The following is a 21,377-nucleotide window of genomic DNA, read 5'->3' as shown; positions in this document are numbered from 1 at the left end:
TCTATTGTGTTTTTAATCAGTCTACCAACCAATCTCTATGTTTTTGCTCCCCCCAGTGGAAAGTCTGTACACTGCTCTGAAAAACATTGACCGTGCAGACATCGTCACATCTCTGGAGGGTCAGGCTCCACAACCAGCACCAGGTTCTTTAGAAGAGGGTGCCTGTCGACTCATCGACCGTGACTCCTCCCTGCTGTCGCCAAGCGTCATCAATGGTAAGACTCACAAACACATCAAACATCATAAAAGACATTCAGGGCCTGATTCACTAAGAATGAAATGCAGCTGCTAACAGCTCTGAAAATTCTTCTCACTCTCAGGTCTAATTCACAAAGCATATTCTAATGATATTCAGTTGTAATACCCAAAATACCCAAAGAGTTGACCTGCTCCATGCAGTTTACTCTTGTTTTGCCTCTGAATATGGAAAGAAGCTATCTGCACCTTTAGTCTGTGTGGAGCTGCCCTATCATACCGATGGAGCACCATTTTGTCAATATAATGAAGATAATGAGCTTGGAGGCCAGGGGAACATTTTTCAAGCTCAATGAGAGGCCAGGCTTGAAAAAAAGAATTACCAGTTTCACCTTTTATAACAAAACTTCAGTAGCTTCAAGCAGCTCGGAGGAAAAAAACAACATTAACATTGTCACTCGTAGCGGCTCCAGACCTCTCTCCATGTGGATTATGTGTGCAGGCTTGTATCTGCCAGGCAGAGCAGCTGACAGCCCCAGACTGATTTAGACGCTGGTTATAGTATGTTAGTAATAGTAACATCAATGTAATATTTACAGACTTTGTTGACAGGTTATAATTTGCACCATCTTTGCAGGCAAAAAAAGCCGTGCTATCTTTTTGTGAATCAGGCCCTCAGTAATCAAATCAATATCTTAAAATAAAATTGAACAGTGACTTACCGCACTGCATTACACAGTAAACAATATGCTGTGCTCTTCAGTAGGTTAACGACTTGTGTTTCCAGTACACTTGCACTTTGTTAAACCATGTTACCACGATTAGAGCATTTTAAATTTGCTATATAGAAAATGATAGTTGTAAATTCATTTGTGTTAATAAATAAGCCTTTCCTACTCCACTTGCGATACAAAAGTCCACAGGTTCTGGCCTTTTTCTTTAACGGTGAAAATAAAATAAACACATCTGTATTTTCGTTGTGGAACTGAATGTTAAATTGATTAATGTCCCATGACAATCCGAAATGATCAGAAATGGGAACTTCATAGGAATACAGGAATTTGGTAAAGCTAACTAACCCTAACCCCAGTAACCATGTTTTACTAAATACAGGTTGCATAGATATACAGTATTAGAAGAATTAGAACTCAGGGTGTTGGTCCCCTTCTCCTAGATTATTTCATCTATGCATTGTTTTCTTTGTTTTGTTGTTGTTCTTTCTTAAGAAAAGTACTGTATTAGCCCAATTGTTATTATTATTAGTATTAAGATAATTCAAGTGAATATCTTAATGAAAAAAAAAAAATAGTATTCCTTTAGGATTTTTTTTATCAAACCCTTTTTTGGCAAACAAATAGTATAGTCTACTAAAAATCTGAGACAAAGTTCTTCAAAACAATGAGGTGAGCTGTTGTTCTCTTATATACTCACCACCTCTGAAACCTCCCTCCTTCCTTTGACTGTGGGTAACAGCCATTGTACCTTGTCTCTGTTGCTCCACAAGAGGTCACGGACACAAGGCTATCGCGCCTAGTGCACAAGCCGCGAGTTATTAGACCCCCATTTTTCAGACGGGGTAAGTTGAAGTTGAACTTGGGCTGCATGGTGGTTTGCTGCTCATGACATGTACATGATGATGATGATGATGATAAATCTCAGATGATGTTTTGAGGTCTGAGGAATGGTGTCATTCTCCCACCATGAACCCGACCTTTGCAGCATGCACTAACACCGCCTCTGTGCATTCCTCACCGGATCAAAAGTCATGGTTTTGTCTCACACTTCATACTTGAGCCCTAAACATGATGGTTCTTGTTTGTTTGACTAAATATGAGAAAAGAGGACACATTCCCTTTTGCTGTTACTGACAAGGTTTTAAGAGTAAACTGGGACATTTCTAAGGCCAAACAGGATAACATTGAACATTTGGGTAATGCAAGATTTCAAACAAGGAGGCCTTTTGGATTGCTTGTGTATTTGTGAGTGTGTGTACTGTACACACATACATTTATGTGTGTGTATGTGTGCATATGTGTGTGTAAATGTCTGGGATGGATACATTAGTCAAAAATGTGGCAAGTACACAGATGATAGTGTGCTCTGGGCCTTCATACCTTGTTTCTATCCCTCCCTCTTTCGTTCTGTCTGTTCTGTCTGTCTCTTTCTTTCCCTGAGAACAAGACAGAATTTCCTTTCTGACTTTGCCAGACCGACAGCAGACTTTTTATCTGCCATGTTCCAGTGCTCTTTCAATTTTGTCTTGTGCTCAGGACAATCTCTTTCTCCCTATCCTACTTTCACTCTATCTCTGAACCTATGACATGTCATATCTGCTGCCCAGCCGCCCTGCTACTCCTCCTCCTTGCTCCCTCTCCTGCTCTTCTTCCTCACAGCTCTTCCTGTCCGACCTCTGACCTCATATGACCTCATGTTGACCTCTGGGCCTCCTCTTCTCTTGTCATCTTATTTTCCCGTGCTCCTCCTTCGTTCAGTCGAGCGGGGACCCTCTCCTCCTCTTCCTCTCTCAATCCAGCTCTGTGTGTGTACTACCGTTTGTGCATGTGCATGCTGCACGTTTTCTGTTACAGTATCTGTTTGTGTGTATATGCAAATGTGTTTGTGTGTGAGCCTGTATCTGACTCTGACCTTGGCTTTTGTTTTTTGAGGCGTTCTTTTTTTTTTTTTTAGAAAGTCAAGTATATCCCTTAATTTAGTTCAGCAAGGAATTTATGTATGAATATTTTTTGTTCGTATCGCATGCAAGATGAAATAGGCTTAGTTTTCTCCTTTTATTTTTAAAAATTTAATTTAATTTTTACCCAGGTTAAGTCAATATGCCTTTGTCTGTACAGTAACTGGCAGTGAGGGATTGTTTTTTATTGTGGCATTTTATGTGCATGGCATGCTTTTAATGTATGAAGTGTTCTTCACTGTGTAAAATGTTTTCCTCTGTCCAATGGGTGTATGTATTTCAGTATTGTTTTTTAATGCTTAACGACAAACAAATGATTTTCTTTATTTTACTGTAAAATAAATGGTGTGTCTTTTGATGCTATGCTGTAAAACATGATCACGTGCGTAGGACTAACTTTCATCGTATAATGTTGCTGAGATGTCTTTCATTCACGGGCAAAATAGCTAAAGTTCCTCACTGTAAAACAGCTCAGCACATTTGTTTACACAACTGTTTCATTTTTGCTGTCAAAATACTGAGCGTTCTACGCAATTATGTTGAGCGCCTACAAAAAGTCAAATAAATTATGTCTCTGATGACATTTAAAACAATCTAAATTTCTTGATCTTCGTTTTGCCCTGGTCTGATGACAGACTCACTGTCAACATTTTCTGAACGTTATCTGACAGAAGGAACTTTGATTTAAGGTGTGTTTTTGTTTTGGCTTGGGTGTGTGTGAAAGTGATTTTAAGACTGTGAGCCAAATATGTGTGTCCTCATCTGTGTTTGAATATGAGTGCAGTATTGTGAGTTTGTGTACATGTGTGTGTACAGTGGTACAGTGAGAAGCGTGCTGTGCAGTTTTGTCTGTTTTTTTTTCTGTTGTGGGTTTTTTTTTGTCTTTGTGGAGTTTCTTTGTGCTTCACTACATCATGTGCCTTTGACACCAGTGCGTGTGTTTGTGTTTAAAAAGCAGGAAAGGCTAACCCAGATTCAACTTACTCATTCTAACTCTCATTCTAATCATAACTCATCCCCTCTTTGTCCACCTCATTCTGACGACACCCCTCATCTTCCTGGCCCTGTACCATCCCAGAAACACACACACACACTCACGCTTACTCACAAACACATTAAGAGACAGTAGGTAATAGAGTAAAGAGGTATTTCACCCATTCATGTTTCTTTAACTGCTATGGACCTCATTAGGTTTTAGCAACACAGTTGTTATGGCAACAATTGACTATTTTAATTTTGGTAAACAAGATGCTGGTAAAAATCCACATTTATTGATTTAATTGACTTAGAAACATTTGAAATCTAAGAATAGAAGTAACACTTATTTGCAAATCAGTTAAGTCAGACTCAGTGTATCACTCAATCACTTTTAGCTCAAAGCTTGACTGATGACAGTCACTAGATATGTACATCATAGAGTTGTTTTTGAAAAAACGATACATCGACTTTATTGAAAATTTGCAAACACTTAAAGTGAATCACTTTGAGGATCTAGTTATAATGCTAAACCGTTGGATTAATCATAGTATGGAGTTAGCGATGCCACTGACTTTCTGTCTAAGAATGTATACATCAAAGTTTCTACACTGTGAATTTACTCATTCAAGTAAAAAAGGTTGTGTTAGAAATGGATGGGGCTATAAAATATAGGTCTTTTTATACTGTGTGTCCTTCCTTTGTCTCTTCCTGATCAGGATAATGGCAGGTATTCCTGAATTTTACAATATTTCATTAACATTATAAGTCATGCTTTGACAGTAAATTTGTAAAAAATAAAATAAAATAAATACTACCTGGAAGGATTAAGTCAAAGATTTGTCATAAAACCGTTATGGTGATTGTCACACTTCATCCTTTTTTTCAAAGCTCCACCTCAGCCACGCTGCTGTTAAGGCTTTAGATTTTAGATGTGTCAGGTTTTACCGTTAGCTTGACAGTTGATAGCACATCTGGATGGTGAAGTACTTCTTTACTGGTCAATTTCATCGAATGTCATTCATCTGAATTCATTGGTCCAACAATTTACCAATAATTTATGTAAAGATATGATCCCCAATCCAAACCTCTAGCAGTAACATGATATACGGCTTTTAAGCTTAATGCACTTAACTGTCCAAAGTATAAAACCTTACTGTCAACTATTTATTTAACTTTAAGACATGTATTCATGTATGAATACAAACATTACAGGTAGATACAATATAATGAATCAAATGGCCAATCAGCCAGCCTAGTTATAAAAAGGGAAAATTAACACCTGTTACAAAAGCTCTTATTCAAAAAAATATTGATAATTAATGTATCAAACGACTAAACCTTGATTACAATTCAACTAACACATAAAAAGTACTTGACATCATATGTACTATAAATACATACAGTATATAAATCTATATACTGTATATTTTTTGATGGATGGATGGATGAGTGGATGGATGGATAGTGCGTAAGATGGATGGATGGATGGTAAGATGGATGGATGGTAAGATGGGTGGATGGATGGATTGATGGTAAGATGGGTGGATGGATTGTTGGATGGATTGATGTATGGAAGGTAAGATGGGTAGATGGATGGATTGATGTATGGAAGGTAAGATGGGTAGATGGATGGATTGATGTATGGAAGGTAAGATGGGTAGATGGATGGATTGATGTATGGAAGGTAAGATGGGTAGATGGATGGATAGATGGATGGATTGATGGATGGAAGGTAAGATGGGTAGATGGATGGATTGATGGATGGAAGGTAAGATGGGTGGATGGATGGATTGATGTATGGAAGGTAAGATGGATGGTAAGATGGGTGGATTGATGGATGGAAGGTAAAATGGGTGGATGGATGGTAAGATGGGTGGATTGATGGATGGAAGGTAAGATGGGTGAATTGATGGATGGAAGGTAAGATGGGTGGATGGATGATGTATGGATGATTAGATGGATGGATAGATGAATGAAATTATGGACAATGGATGGATGGATAGACAGATTTACAACAGTATTATTGTACCTTCTTTGTACGTAAATATAACAATATAAAACATTATAAAAATACATAATTGAATTTGTGTGTTTTGTAGTGTGTTTGTATGGGTTCCTGTGTATTTCGCGTGTGTTGTTACAGAAGGACGTTTTGTTAATTAAACCAAATTAAACAAGTTTTAGATAAAAGTCCAAATTATTTTTTATCCATCGCTTATTATATTGATTCTGCATTAATTCACTTATTTTTTTAAATAAATATTTTGTTTGTTTATGAGCATTGTACATTTTTTCATAAAAATCCACAGAGCAGTTATGAAAAACTGGAGACCAGGTTTTAGTATTGTAAATAAAGTTAATCAGCGGGCACATCAGTTTGTCTAATGTATGTGTGTGTGTGTATGTGGTTGTTTGTGTGTGTGTGTGTGTGTGTGTGTGTGTGTGTGTGTGTGTGTGTGTGTGTGTGTGTGTGTGTGTGTGTGTGTGTGTGTGTGTGTGTATGTATTAGAGTGTGTCTACATGGTGTGCAGAAGAGAGTGTGCATAATGAACTTTTTTTTTTAATTCTTGGGACACAAACATATGAATGCATGACTGATGTGTAACCACAGGAGAATGCAAGAGCAACAGTAACTTGCACCTAAAATCTGCAAGATGCTGCTTGCTCTGATTTATAAATGTACAAGAAGGGTTGGAACGATAATGGAGATGGTTTATTCAAAATGTAATCCCTAATCTAATACGCTGTCTAAAATACTTTCTCATTCCTTAAAAAAAGTAAGAACACCCAGTCTCTGTAGTGGCCAATCAACACAAACAGTGATCTAAATCCTACAGCCTACATTGAGATTTTGTGTTTTCTTGTCTCTTAATGAGCTTAAGTTTTAGTATGGATTGGAACGTTTACTTTAAATAGTACTGATTTACTAATGCAACATTTTTATCGTGCCAACCCAATGACCATTACTCTTTATAACCCTAGACTCACTTTTTTTTGCCTTTAAATGAACACAGTGTCTGTTCTGAAGCTTCCCTTTCTTAGATGGTAGCAAACCAGAGCCCTGCACCATTCACTTCACAGATGCACAAAACTCCTCTAACCCCCACCTCACTCCTACTGCTGTGTCCCAATGACAAAAAACTTGAATGAAAGACAAGGTGGTATACCTTTCAAAATGAAAGCAGATTAACCCAATAAAGATACGAGATAGGATGTTCTGGGAGCAGATAGCTGGTCACATTTTAACCAAGTGGACCAATTTTTTTCATTTTTTGCTCAAAAAGACAGACTCCACAGTCTTTCCTGGTATATTGGGACAGGGCAGGGCACCACTGTTTCCTCATAGGTTGGAGAAACAGTCAATCTACCACCTCCCCATCCTCCCCCTGGCTGTGCCTGCGTGGTGTTAGTCTTTCTCTTGTCTCGCCCTGTCTTCCCTTCAGGTTATGGGCTGGTGCAGGAGGAGCTGCTGTCCCCGGCCTCCATGCAATACAGCTTGCCATCTCCGCTGGGCATAGAGCCCTACTGGCAGGAAGTCTCAAGCCTTGAATGTGCCCCAATTGCTACCACAGAGGAAGACACATTAATGGAGATGTCCGATGTTCAGGTGTGGCCAGCAGGGGTCAGTCCCTCGCTGGTCACAGTGGAGGACTCGTCACTGGATGGCAGTAGTCGAGCTGACGACTCAGAGGGAGCGACCCTATCCCTGCCCTACAGCTTGGGTCGCCCGAGCAGCGGAGCCAGTGGGGCCAGCGGCTCCATCATGGAGCTGGAGGAGGAAGAGGAGGAGGAGGAGGAGGAAGTGGAGGTTGAGGAGGAGGAGGCGCCACAGGAGCCAGCAACAGCCCTGGCAGAAAGGGACAGGGTGCGAGCCAGTGGCGCTGTTCCCAAGGTCAACCTTAATGGCCAGTTGGGAGGTCAGAGGTCGGAAAGAAGGAGAGGAGAGGCCCTTTCTGCAGGAGGAGGGGCTAAAGGGGGAGGTGAAATTCTGGGGCTGGGTTCAGTGGAAGGAATTTCTGTTGTTGCAGGCCAGCAGGTGTATGCTCAACGATGTGAGATTTCGGGACTGGGTCGGCCTTCAGAGCACAATGGAGAAAACCGGTATGTTGACTTATACTGTACTAAATCTGATTTAATCTTGCGGCAAAAAGACAACATATCTCCTACATCACTTGTATTTTGTCTTTCTGTTTTTGCTCTTCTACTCCCTGTTTTTAATTAATTTCCATTTTGGTCTCCAGTATGGTGGGCGGTGGAGCATTTCAACCTTACTTACCAGACAAGGATTCCCTGCAGGGATGGGTGGGCTCAGTGTCATCAGGACGTGACGGCAGCATGCCAGGCTTGCGAGTGGCCCAGGAGGCTCTGCTGACTCCGGTGTGTGACACGGGTTACTCTTATGTGCTGCGGGGGCGTCTCCTGCAGGGCACGCAGCCCTTTGACAAGGGGCTGGGCTTCTCCCACCAGGAGACGGGCCAACGTGCCTGGGAACAGGAGCAGATGCGGGGACAGGTCAGGTTGCCACGACAACCACCCGCCGCTGCCTGCGCCTGGAGGGGGAACATCTTTGTCCATCCCTTTATCTTTTTGAATTTTGGTTGTCATCAACAAATTTAGTCCCACTTAACAATTCAAAAATCATCAAAATTGATGATTTTGATGATGTCACAGAACCTGACCAGAATAATGTGTTGTGTGGGGCAACACATGAGGTATAGCTACCATGTCCAATAGTTTGGGGTTATTTTTTTACATTTTTAATGCAGAAACGCTTTATGCAAATATTTCTTTGTTTCCACAGCAGGCACTTTTCCCAGGAACTAGAAACCTTTCCAGGAGCTTCTGACAGTACAGAGAAGCGGATACAAGTGATATATGATGTCTTTTCAATGACATGTAGTTGATTAAAACTTCCAAATTTTACAGTGCTGCTGGATGTCAAGAGGATACCATCTTAAACACATTTTCATTCCAATAAGTGTTTAGGGCGAACACAATTACCTCTGTTTTGTCTGAGTTTCTGAACTGCAGGTCAACTAGGTCTTAGTCTACTGATTGGTTTTGTCAGGCTTGATTGAGAAGTACATTTTAGCATCATCTGCACAACAATGAAATCAATGATATAACTAAGCAGAAGCATCTATAAGATGAATATAATTAGTCTGTGCACTTAAACGAGTGGAACTCTTTGAATTACTGTGTCCCTTATAGTGGACTTATCATTGGGTACCATGTGTACAAACTGAGTTAGGATTTGAACCAACTTCAATTAGTTTATTTAGTTCCTAAGTTCCTGATTTAACAAAGAGTATTTTATCCATGTGCTTGTACATTTCAAGAGTAATGAACCCTGAACATGAAGAGGAAACTGTAGTCTCCAATAGTGAAGAGTCCCTTTATGTGGCAGTATCATTGTTGTAAAGTATTGTGCAAGAATCCCATTGAAATAGATGTCCCTGTAAGACGTGTTTGCTAACATTTCCCTAGAATGTAGACTGCAGAGTTAATACTCAGACAACAGCAGGTGGAGGAAAAACGTTTAGTTCCTAGAAAAGTAGTTCCTGAGATCTAAAGTTCCTGGTGCTTTTGGTGGAAACATGTGAAGCGTTTTTGTCTGCCGCTAACATTTACTTCTGTGTCATTTTGTTCAGAGAGAGGAGAAAGAGGACTTTGTTGCTGAGGCACAGTTTGCTTCTGAACAGGGCAAGATGCTCGCTCGAAAGGTTGGTCAAAATGTTTACATCATTCCTTCAGTCATATCAACACAATCTCTCAACCTAAGCATTGTCACATTTGATAGATCAGTCACAAAGTCTGGAAGAAAGGGTGGGAAATTAACAGTAGCCACCAGCCAAATGTTGGTTTGAAAAAATGTTTACAAATCAGCAGATTTGACAAAAAACATCAACTTTTAATCTGTTTTGGACACTAAAAAGAAAGTCATATGAACACCATATTTGGTCATTGAAAATATAATGTCATACCTTATCGTCTGAAAGGACTGTAAGAATAAAAGTGACACATAATCACCTTTCCCCATCATTGTCATCATTAGCTAAAGGCTTTTACAGTTGTATTAATTTCATGTATTAGACAATGTCCCCATAGCAGTGAAGTATTCTGGAAATTATCTATCTCCAGCTGATTGGCTAAAGTACTAGTACTTGTAATGAAATTACAGCTAGGACTGCAGCAACCCTCATTGGCTGGCCGGTGGAGATCAGTTGGTTTCCTGCTCTGGTTACATTAAAGAGGCGTCAGGAGTTAACTGGTCCAAGTGTTGTTTCTTTCCCTCCTCCCTCCCTCCTTGCTCCAGGTGGGGGTGGATGTGAGAAAGGGTTCTCAGTCAGTGCAGCGCACCAGTCTGCGGAGAGTTAAACACTGAAATACAAATACTACCCCAGTCCTCCAGGTATGGGACACTCAGCAAGCACTTGTGCATCCCAGTGCTTGGAAATACGCCTGTATGGCAATATATTTGACTCAGAGCTCAATATTCTATCACATGCTGTTCTGTTCTATTTATGTTCAAAATTAGAACACTAGATTAAACATTCACTACTCTGATTATTATGTTTGTATTGGGAGGCCAAAATAATTTAGCCTGTATGCTTTTTTTTAGTTATTAATGGTGTCTTTCTCTGTTTTCCAGGACCGGAAAGCCACTGCCAAACCATCCTCCAAAAAAACACAACCAGACCGAAGATGGAAATGAACAAAGGAGTAGAGGAAGAGAGACACAAAGACTAAGAAGTGCAAACTACAAAGTGACAAAGACAGAATAATCCTCTATGTGTGACCATGGAGCACCACAAAAGAAAAAAGACAGGGGGGGGGGAGGAGTTCAACTTGTAGTTTTATAACATTTGTAAAGAAAAACATCAACTAAACTATGGCATGAAGATTCTTTTTCTTTTTTACAAAAAAAACATAAATGTCAGTAAAACAACCAAGAAAAAAAAAAGCAACAAAAAAGTGCTTCCTGTGAACTGTTATCGCATGATGACTGCTGGTGCATGCCCTTTGACATTTTGAACTGTCATTATCTTCAAACTGAAGGGGTACAAGGAGCGGGGGCTGGCCAACACTTTGGACACATGTCGTTTAAGGACCTAATCCCCACCCTCTAAATAAAGTGGCAAGCAAGTTGAGTCCAATAACACAAAGCCAAAAAAAAAAAAAAAAGTCCCCAAAAGGATGGTTCTATATACAGCTAAGCCTCCAATGCTTCTTTCACTGGATCTTTTCCCTGATTATTCGCAATGTGATATATGCACTATATGCTACGTGGACATGTGTCAGTGTGTGTATGTGTGCGTATGTGGGCGTGTATTCTTCTCTACCGCATGTGTTCCTTGCTTCTGGCTCTGTTCTGATACACGGGTCACCACTGGCCTTTCCCCTGTGATGTCATGGCGTGCTCAGTGCTGGAAGGAGAAAGACGCAGCGCTCCCTTGCTTGTAAGTGTTCCTGTCCTGTGTGTGTTGATGTCTTTTCTTTTGCGGATAACGCTTGTTTCTTGTTCTTTGTTTTGTATCTGAAACTGGTCCACCTTGGTGTTCAGCAGTGTTTAACCTCGGTAGGGACCTGAAGCTCTTTGAACCCTCGTGTTTTATGGGGACATGTGTTTTTTTTGAGACAATAGGGGATGTGTTCTTTTGAAAGGGGTCAGCTGATAGTTTGCTCTGTGCAGCAGCTTTACAACCACAAAAATTTAACTCTTTCCTCCCTCGTGACCTTTTCTACCTTCTTCCATCAATTCTTCCAGTAGCACACTTCATCTTGATCCACAATCTCTATCAGTAGCCTCTGTCAATATGCAGTGAAATCACAAGCCTCTCCATTAGCATTTAAAGCCTCTAACCGATGACAAAAAAGAAAAAAAACAAGGTTTGCATGTTCAATCTCTTTATCTGTTTGCAACGGCTATACAGCCACAGTGTCAAAACTTCACCTGTAAGAAGTAGGGAAATATTAGAAGGGTCTGATTTGTGTGAGGATTGACTTCTTGTTAAATGGTAGCCAGCGTAAAACAGCGTGATGCCACCACATATGAAAGGAACTGTGCAGTGAGGACAGACAGCTAGCACTGTGATCGTCTCGTTATCACTGACCCCAAACTCGTGAACTGTCAAGACACACAGACATTTATACAAACCAACAAAAGCACAGTATATATATACATACATAATCAGACGCCCATTACGTCATTAAGTAATCGTGCTAGGTCAAAATGTCAGAGGACAGTGATTTTCGAAGTTTGCAACAGCAATAATACCTTACGACAGCCACAAAAGAAGAAAGCTGCGGTTCTGTATGTCTCTCCTAAGAATGTGAAACTGAAAGGTGTAACTTGACTGAACTCCTGTGTGAACACAGAAACTCCATCTGGATGAGCAGCCGTCGTGTTGATATGGAGCTGCTGTACTGTATCTAAATGATTCAATCGACCTTGATGGATGATGCACCGATGCGAGATCAGATGACTCAGCGGTAGCAGTGTGGAAGGCCTGAGACAGATTGTTTAGGATTTTTTTTTTCTGTTTTTTTTTTTTTTTCAGCACCTAACGTAGCAAAAATATAAACCAGGATATGTTAACGTATCACACTAATATCTATTAAGAAGTGTGCTGCTGCTGTAAGGGGGAAACCACCTTATTGCATTGTCTTATATTGGGTATATAAGTTTGTTTTGAGTGTGTCATATTCATATCCTTGTAAACCGCCCCTCATCACTTACTTTATGCATGAAACTGATGGCAGCACTATGAAGGGGTCATATCATAGTAGCACACATTTTTCTGGAAAAACACAATATTTAAGTACTGTATATGCTACTGTAGCCTGAATGAGTGAGACACTGAATGAATGAATGTAGTCATTAGTCACACATCACACATGTGCACATACTTGCCATGCCCAATCCGTGCACGAGAACCTCATCAGATAGAGCACATGTTTATTACATATCACATGTTTTCCACTGTAACTCCACTCAGGTTTTCAGTTCTGCTCTGTCAGAATCAAAATTATTATTATTATTATTTTATTTTTATTTTTTTAAGTTCCAAGTCCTCCTCTCAAAGACAAGCACGGGACAAGAAGTGGGTGCTTCGGAGTTCGGCTTTGGTTCCGGGGACAATTAGGCAGTGTTTAGGGATTCACGGGGGTGGGGGAGGGGTGGGTGGAGTGTGGATGAGGCAGGATGGTTTGTGTGTAAATCTGTTAGTGAGTGAGTGAGCGAATGTGCATGTGGAGGTGTCCTGATTAAAATAAGACCAAAAAAACGACAGAAAATAAGTAATAGTTATCAACTAGAATCTTAGCTTAGAGAGCTTCCAGGGAGGATAATTAACCACTGACATTTATCCTCATTCATTTGTTACTAGTGATGAACAAAAAAGAAACTAAAAAATTTTGAGAAACAGAATCTTCCTTAAAACAAATGTAAATAAAGCCAAACAAGACAGTTTAATTTGAAGCAAAATACAAGTTGAAAGTTCTCAATTAAAGCTTCAAAGCCAGTCTTCCACAGTTGGAATTCAAAAAGTAGACCCAGCTGTAAAAGTTACAAGGAAGACAGTAGTTGCAAAGACACAAACTGGTGTAGTGATACAGTGCTAACAAAACAGATGAGACAGGTGAGTCAGCTTTATTGTTCTTACCAGCATACGGTTTGTTAGATTGTGCCTTAAATAGGCACAGAACTTGGTCGTCTTTGTCCACCAAGGCCGTAGCCACCAGTAGACATGTTTGGAGAAAGCTTTGAAAAAAAGTCTATGATGTGGGAGATACAATTTACTTCAAATATAACGAGAAAGTATATGTCTAGAAGTATATTAGAATAGAACCCATTTTACATTGAGTTTAATGATGCATTAAGCACTTTTACTTCCATTGACTATAAAATGATTCTTCCCTTTCCACTCCAAAGTGAATCGTTACAAACATTTGGATTGGTGTACTGAAATGAACTCTGTTGTCCTCCACCTTGAAGTGTGTGTGTATGTTTGGAGTGTGCGTGGATGTGTGTGTCCGTGTGTGCGGTGCTTGGTTCCAGACCTTGCTGGATTAGGGGGAAGAAGAGAGATTTGACCAGAATGTGACTTGAGAGGATGTGTAACCAACAATGGTGTATTTTAAGAAAGAGTATTGTAAAAAAAAAAAAAGTAAGTGTTGCGAAGAATAGAGATCACCTATACTCCTTTAGAATGGAAACATGACAATGTAAACGCAATATCATATTACTCTATCCTAAGGAATGCAACTGCGCACATGCACAAAAAATGTTTTTATGAAAATATATGTATAAATATATGAAAAAAATATATTTAATTAGAATGCTATGCACCCTCATAGAGTTGTTATGGATGTTCTTTAAGCATTATCTAGACTAGGCCAACGCCCACATCATGGGGAATGTAGAGGCTTTGTAGCTATGACCACTTGTTTTCTTTTCTTTTGTATTGTCCTGGAGAGAGGATAAACAAACGTGAATATGTATACAAGCCTTTCAATCAGAATCATTCTGACGTGAAGATATGTATAGATCATCTTACCCTGTACACCAGCTCAAACCATTTACAAGAATTAATAAACAAAGATGTGACATAATGTGCTGTGTCATGGTTTGTTCAAAGTTTTTTTTTTTTTTTTCAATAATATTCATAAAGCTTATTGCAATTTCCAAAATACTTTCATGATTTTTTTAGATGGTAGTTCAAAGGCAGGGGTTGATTTCTTGGGAAATTTCATTCAAAGCAATGAGTAAAAATGTATTTTTACTATTAACCCTCCAAAAAATGAAGCATTTTTAAGACATGATTAAGTGTTTTTATTAATTAAAATTGTGGAGCCCCTCCGGTGACATTGATGAGCATTTTATAACTTGTGGCCACGAATAAATAATTTGATGCCTCAAAAAATTTATTTCTGGGCTCAAAATATTAATTTCTTGCCATGAATTACTAATTTGAGGCCACAAATTATAAAATGTTCACCAATGTCACCAGAGGGGCTCCGTATAGAATAACTCAAATAATGGAAATATATACCTTTTTTTTTTATTATAAAGGGGGTAGTTAACAAATTGTTGACTCATAGCAACAATGCACTAGTGTGGAAAGTACCATAAAATCCAGTTTTTATTTTAATTAAAACAAGATTGAACATACATTTAATATGTAATTAAACATGTAAACAAATATTAACATGGTTTAATGATTATGACTTCAGTTGTTCTTTAGATTTTATGTTTATAGTATTATCAAAACGATTAGATAGGGACATACAACTCTTTAACTATAAAACACAGTGATTTCTTATTTAATTTCATGAAATCATTCTCAGTCAATAGCAATAATTTGATTTAGAAAATATCAACAGGTTCTTTTAAACCAATTTATATGACATTCCTCTATCTGACTGAACTTCCCCCCTCTCCACTAGTGGAAGAGCTAGCTATGCCCTGTTCTAACTCTCTCTCCCAAAGAAGTAGCTATAGCATGTTCTATAGATAGGTATATAAATCCAAAATAGTACAAAATGCTGTCTGCAAATCTTATTACTGTGTTATCGAGGATGTATTAATCTATATATCACACTATACTCGCAACTTGTGAAAGTTACAATACTAATCTACAATACTATATCCTTGGAAGATAAATATGTATGTTAAAACTCAGTTTATTGTGTTAAAACTCTATGGGTTTATTGACTAGAGATTGGTTTATTGGGTTTATTGAGTATGTACACATAAGTGGACCACCTTACAGTTTGAGTGGGATATCAAATTCCTTGTTAAAACGATAATTGCCTTAGTGCAATTTATAATCCAGAATAAATTGGACAGTTAAATATATCTGAAATTACAAAATATAAATTAAAATGATGATTTTTATCCTTTTAAATGAAATAAAAAGTTGTAAACAAAGTCTCAGAGAGCCTAGTGCCATGTAATTCAATTGCAGTCCCATAGGTTCAATGCACTAAGATCCATATTCCATATTCGCCATAGGGCAACAAATTCATTACACCATTTTACAAATAATATTAACATACAACTGGTTTAAATGATGAAACTTAAAGTTAACATATCCCTGATGGTAATAAAAAAAAAATGAATGAAGGAATTTATCCAAAATATCGAAGAATTAAACTATGTTTGGAGGCCCCAGATCATGAACTTCTAGGTGTTACATGCCATGGGAAAAGGGGGCGCAAACAGGATTTCCTGGTCATCTGCCATAAATGAGTTGTATTTCAAAGTAAAAGCCCTTATTTTCACAACAAAACAATGAAAACATGTATTTTATATAACAGCCTTTATATAAAATCGAGATAAAGTAATTGTTGGCATTTTACAACAACAGCATGCAGTAGAGGGTTAAGGGTTGGTAACCACCAATATATTCTATATTGATTGTATAGTATATTTGACGTTTTGTTTTTTATTAAATCCTTAAAAATGATTTGAAATCACATTCAAAATGTGTCACTGAATTGTCCTGAATAGACAAGAACATTTTGGTGGTAGAGACCTAGAGACCATAGACTGGAGACTAAATACCAGACCAAAATGCATCCAGCCGGAAAAAAAACTACAATTCCCATGCGCTGTGACGCCCCCTGTTTTAAGCCAATCACAGCTCTCCGCTCCATGTGGCGTTTTGTAGGAAGTCACTGAGTTGTTTTGGATGTGCTCAGAGCACGTGGAGGCTCGAGGTGTCTTCCCTGTACTCTGACTTGTAGTCACAGAGCGTTCCTGCAGACTGCACACAGCTCCCAGTAACCCACTGGTTTTACAGGTCCACCACCAGTTCTGTGAGAGATGTCAGCTGGAGGTCAGACCACTCGGAGCCGGGAAATCCCGGCCGTCAGACGGGTCACCATCGACGATGCTGCTCTCATGCCCCAAGACTACTCCACGACTCCGGGAGGGACTCTGTTCAGCACTACGCCCGGGGGTAACGATCTTAATGACAGAAATGTGGACAAAAAGGTTGTCATAAGAAAGTTATATCAGAAGAGGGACACAGAAAAAATGAGAAGAGAGTCAGTGTCAGTGAAAAAGAAAACTGGTTTTAAGGTACACTTGAGGTGAAGCAAATGAGAGACTTGCTGGGGTTTTTAAAGAGTGACATGTTTTTGTAGACAGGCAATGGAAAGGAGTTAGTGGTGGTTTAATAGGCCCCACACATTTTACAGTAGATAGGCAACTTCTAGATGACTCATTTTATTACACTCCAGAGACAACTTCAATAGTTTTTACAATTTAAAACGTTTGTATACCTGTAATTATTATTTTTATTCTCTTGTTTATTTTATCTGTGAAGCAAGACACATGTCAACACGTGTGTAGGAAAGAAAACACTCATGTCCAGTTGTGTTAATGTTTGCCAGTGTTTGTAGACTACTTTATGAAGCCTTTAACATGCCAGTAAACAAAGTTAAAAGGAAACTTCTGTGTGCAGAAATAATTTCACATTTTTCATTTGGGTATAATGTCCTGTGTTTGACAGTGATTGTGTCCTTTGAAAGCTTAGAAGATGATTGATATGTTAATGAATAATGTATTCGAATAGACTCTGTAATAGTTAAAAGTGAGGTTTTAGGCTACTTAAATATAGGTCTAGATTGTTTAAATTACCAAAGCACACTATGATTCAATGACCCTAGTCACAGTATGGCGAAATACTGCCCCTGTTCTCAGTCATATCCTATTTATAGTCTTGTTAGTACAGCAGGCTGTTGTTGCGCTGCAGCCACGTTGACATGAGTTAAGCTAAGTTTTCAAAATTAAAGAGTCAGAAAGTAATTATATGGTAAGTATAAATATGTAAACATGAAAGCTTCTTTTACCCACTAACCACCTTTTTATGTATTTTAAGGACAACTTGTTTTTTTGTATACCATGTTGATTTAAATAAAAAATAGTTTGACTACAGGCTATCAGCATGACTGATGATATACTGCTCAGCTATCAGATCAGAAAATGACAATGACTAAAAAAAAATCAGTGAGTTGTCTGACCCATTTATTCCGTATTTTACTCAAACATGCCCTCTCGGTCAGATCTAGACGTAGTAGTGACCGATAAAAGTAAAGCAGACAGCGTTTCCCCCCCCTGTGGTTGTGAGAATGGTGACACACAGTGCACATGTCCATTAGAACTGATACTGTGTCCTGTAACATTACCAGGTGGGACAGATTTACACAGATAAGACAGAAGTGGGTCAGTGAAGGGAAGTCACTGATGGGGAATAGAAACAAATAGGCCATTGATCATGGGCATGGATGGGCATGACCACAGTTTAGTCTCAGAAATCTCTGTAACAGTCCTCTTACAAAGAACTTGTAGCTCCTGAAGATTGGTTGTTTGTACAAACTTCATTAACTTTCACTCATTTTTTTTGACATTGTATTTCCAGGTGCAGGTTTTTTATCTTTAAATGAGCTATTTATTTCAGAATCAGAATCAGAATCGGGTTTCATTGCCAAGTACATTTACACATGCAAGGAATTTGTCTTGGGTGTATTGGTGCTAAACATTTAACAAGGAAAAAAAGGAGAACTTATTAAGGAGTTAAAAACAAACTGTTAAATGTTATCCCATTTTAACACACTGTATATTATTTTATTTATGAGACACCAGCTCATCTCCTGTGCCGTAGAGCTTAAACAAAAATGTTCTTACATATTGAATGGTGACACTTCTGCCTCTCATATTGATTACTTAATTGTTTGGCTTTGTGAAATATTGGCAAAAGGTGACATCTTTTTCTCTTGCCGGGTCCCGTGTAGGCACGAGAATAATTTATGACAGGAAGTTCCTCCTGCAGTGTCGGACATCTCCTCTGACTCGCACGCCTCCCAAACTGCCTGACATCCCAGGCGTCACCAGGCCCCTCAAGCCAGACTCCCCCAGCAACACAAACCAGCCTGAACTGACACCCACTAAGACTGACCACGACCAGCACACAGAGGAGAGTGCAGGTAATGATTTCTGCATGTTTCACATGAGAACAAAATGTATTGTCTGTTTCGCTCTACTCAACTGCAGTGTCTTTTCTTTTTGCAGAAGACGCCCAGTTTGAAATGGACATCTGAAGAGTCGGCTCATGGATAGAAAATATTTGTAATATTTTTTAATTTACTGAGATGAAAAGAATATGAGTTGAAATAGGGAGCTTAGTCTTACATACCTTTTATAATCCACTTTCAGATTTTTGCTGAAAACAAGATGGTATTTTTTTAATGCTCTCTTAAGAGAGTAATTGATGCAAAAATGTGTTTGTTTTTTTACTTCTAAGTTCTCTTAACTCTGTATTAACTGTGACATTTTTGACAAGTCAAAGTCTGTGTAAATTAAACCTTTACACCTTTAATGACTTGCCTTTTGAATACATACATATTCAATGTTATACAAATGAACCACAGAGTTTTTACCTGTTTTGTCTAAAATTACAGCCTTAGAACTGTCAATGTTTTCTTACGTTATTATTTTGATATATTTCTTCTGCTATCACTAGTGGGGTAGCTATCTAAGAACACTTCATTTTTTAATCATCTTGCTTGATAGCAAACCATAACCCTCATTCATATTTAGCAAGTACAGACAAACAGTATCTGTTTGCTGGCTTGTGTTATTAATTTGTCCTTTTCCTCTGTGTACGTCTTGACCAAGCTCCCTAACAAAAGTCTTCTGCTTAAGTTTTCAGAATGTTCCCTGCTAGCTTGCTTACCTTGGGTGTTAATGTGAGACAGGTGTTGTGGAGTGAACTTTAAAATGTGGAACAGTGATTTGAAAGATGAAGACAATCCCCTGTTGAATTAAACACACAGTATGTAAAATTAAGCTGCCAGGGGGCTCTCAATCAAAACAATAACAAAAGATGACGTCAAGGCTCGCGGGGAATCATGGGAGTGATTCTCTCAGCTGCCCCCCCCCCCAGTGAAAACAAACTCTGACCGTAGTCAGTACGAATGGGAGAAACCAACCTGAGAAAGAGAATCTGTTTACAGACGATGTAACCAAGTATAATTTACATGACATTTTTATCACAGCAGGACATACAACAACAGTACGGCAGCTTTCAGTAGCAGCTCCCACTACCTTACGCAGCAGTCTTTGATGTAACATCCGGTGTTTCCTTGGCAACGATAAACATTTTGTATCTGTCATGGCGACTGCCGCCACAAGACACATCCCGTTACAACTATAAAATTACGGATATCTCTGGCTTTGATAACTGTTGGAAATATTTGAGGTAATGCAAGTACTCAACAGAACATATACATAACATAGGTTTAGTCAATTTTTAGTTACTTTAGACATTTGTCATACAATTCTACACCCTATACCTTTAATAGTCTGTAGCCGACTGTCCTAAGAGTCTTTGAGAAAAACTTAGTAAATGGCTGTTTGCTGTTCATCAAAAAGGTGGGTCAGTTAAATAGATATGTATTAGCCAAAAGTATCTTCATCTTCAAAGTTGTTTTCTTGCAAGTCCTTAAAATATATATATAAAAAACACTTGATTCAAAGGTTATCAAAATGTTCAAGTATGCCTCATACTTAAGTTTATATCCTTAATAGAGTGCACTTGTTTATTGGGTCTATTATATGTTTTTTGCTCAATCATGAATGGAAATGCAGAAAAAATTAATTCAAAGCTCCAGTGAGGAACTTTCGGTTTGCAATGATTTTGGCGCCCCCTGCAGACAAGGTTTTACCTCTTTTCTCTTTGCTGATCATGTCCTGAACATGTCTTATAGAAGCGATTAGTGATCAAAATTCAAATGATAAAGCTAATTTGAAAATTCAGATGCATTAACAGAAATGCTTTTTAATTTTCAGAATATGAGTGTATTATTTGACTCAAAAATAAAATGATGATTCATTTATCTAATTTGAATTTTAGTTTTCAACTTCAAGAATGCACATTCTTTGACTAAATTAAAATGAAGAAGAAAATGTCATTTGCTTTATCATTTTCAAAAAATGCCCCGCTAAATTTGTATCATAATTCAAATGAAAAAGCTAATTTTAAAATGAAAATACAGGAATAAAAACACGTTTTAATTTTCAGAATATAGGTGCATTATTTGACCTTTATTTAAAATGAATATTCAGTCACCCAGTTTGCATTATACTTTTACTCTCTATGTATGCATATTGTATGACATAATTCAAATGAAAAAGAAAAGGTCTTTGGCTTTTCGTTTTCAAACTTGCCGTGCTAAAAAGTGATCATAATTCAAACCAACTCGAAAACGAAATGGCAAAGTGGACGGCGCAGGAAAGTGATGTCAGACGATCGGAGTGTTTTTTTCAGCGCACACTGAACTTTCAGCGAGCATGACGCAGCAGCTTTATAACCTGAGCTGCCAAGTCTCACACGTGACACCATGCCCACTATCTTAAGACATTCCATAATGTCTTAAGTGGAGTTTCCTGATTTTAAATCCTCTTCTGTAGTCAAACATACCACTGACTGTAAATATTGTCTGT

At 38.4% G+C, this 21,377-nt stretch overlaps 2 protein-coding genes across 6 annotated transcripts in view; both read left to right on the top strand.

Annotated features, from left to right (window-relative positions):
• Nucleotides 1–14,479, top strand: part of ank1b (ankyrin 1, erythrocytic b) — a 78,636-nt gene extending 64,157 nt beyond the window's left edge. For 2 of the 5 annotated variants that reach the window (XM_065965482.1, XM_065965480.1), the window contains 7 exons: nt 57–215; nt 1,700–1,771; nt 7,309–7,966; nt 8,107–8,242; nt 9,517–9,588; nt 10,182–10,277; nt 10,518–14,479. In XM_065965482.1, the coding sequence (XP_065821554.1) occupies nt 57–215; nt 1,700–1,771; nt 7,309–7,966; nt 8,107–8,242; nt 9,517–9,588; nt 10,182–10,250 (1,166 nt within the window). In that variant the 3' untranslated portion in view covers nt 10,251–10,277; nt 10,518–14,479. The remainder of the gene's footprint in view (nt 1–56; nt 216–1,699; nt 1,772–7,308; nt 7,967–8,106; nt 8,243–9,516; nt 9,589–10,181; nt 10,278–10,517) is intronic. The other 3 variants (XM_065965484.1, XM_065965481.1, XM_065965483.1) reach the window with 3 other exon arrangements.
• Nucleotides 14,480–16,557: 2,078 nt separating this feature from the next.
• Nucleotides 16,558–19,251, top strand: LOC110000565 (eukaryotic translation initiation factor 4E-binding protein 1). Its single transcript, XM_020655889.3, has 3 exons — nt 16,558–16,830; nt 18,668–18,859; nt 18,945–19,251. Exons 1-3 carry the CDS (start codon nt 16,695–16,697, stop codon nt 18,971–18,973), a joined length of 357 nt encoding a protein of 118 aa, XP_020511545.2. The 5' UTR covers nt 16,558–16,694; the 3' UTR covers nt 18,974–19,251.
• Nucleotides 19,252–21,377: the final 2,126 nt, after the last annotated feature.

The sequence above is a fragment of the Labrus bergylta genome, chromosome 17 (assembly GCF_963930695.1).
Source record: "Labrus bergylta chromosome 17, fLabBer1.1, whole genome shotgun sequence".
In the NCBI taxonomy this organism is placed as follows: Eukaryota; Metazoa; Chordata; class Actinopteri; order Labriformes; family Labridae; genus Labrus; species Labrus bergylta.
Note: the sequence above shows the minus strand (reverse complement) of the source record. Positions and strands in the feature narration are given on the sequence as shown.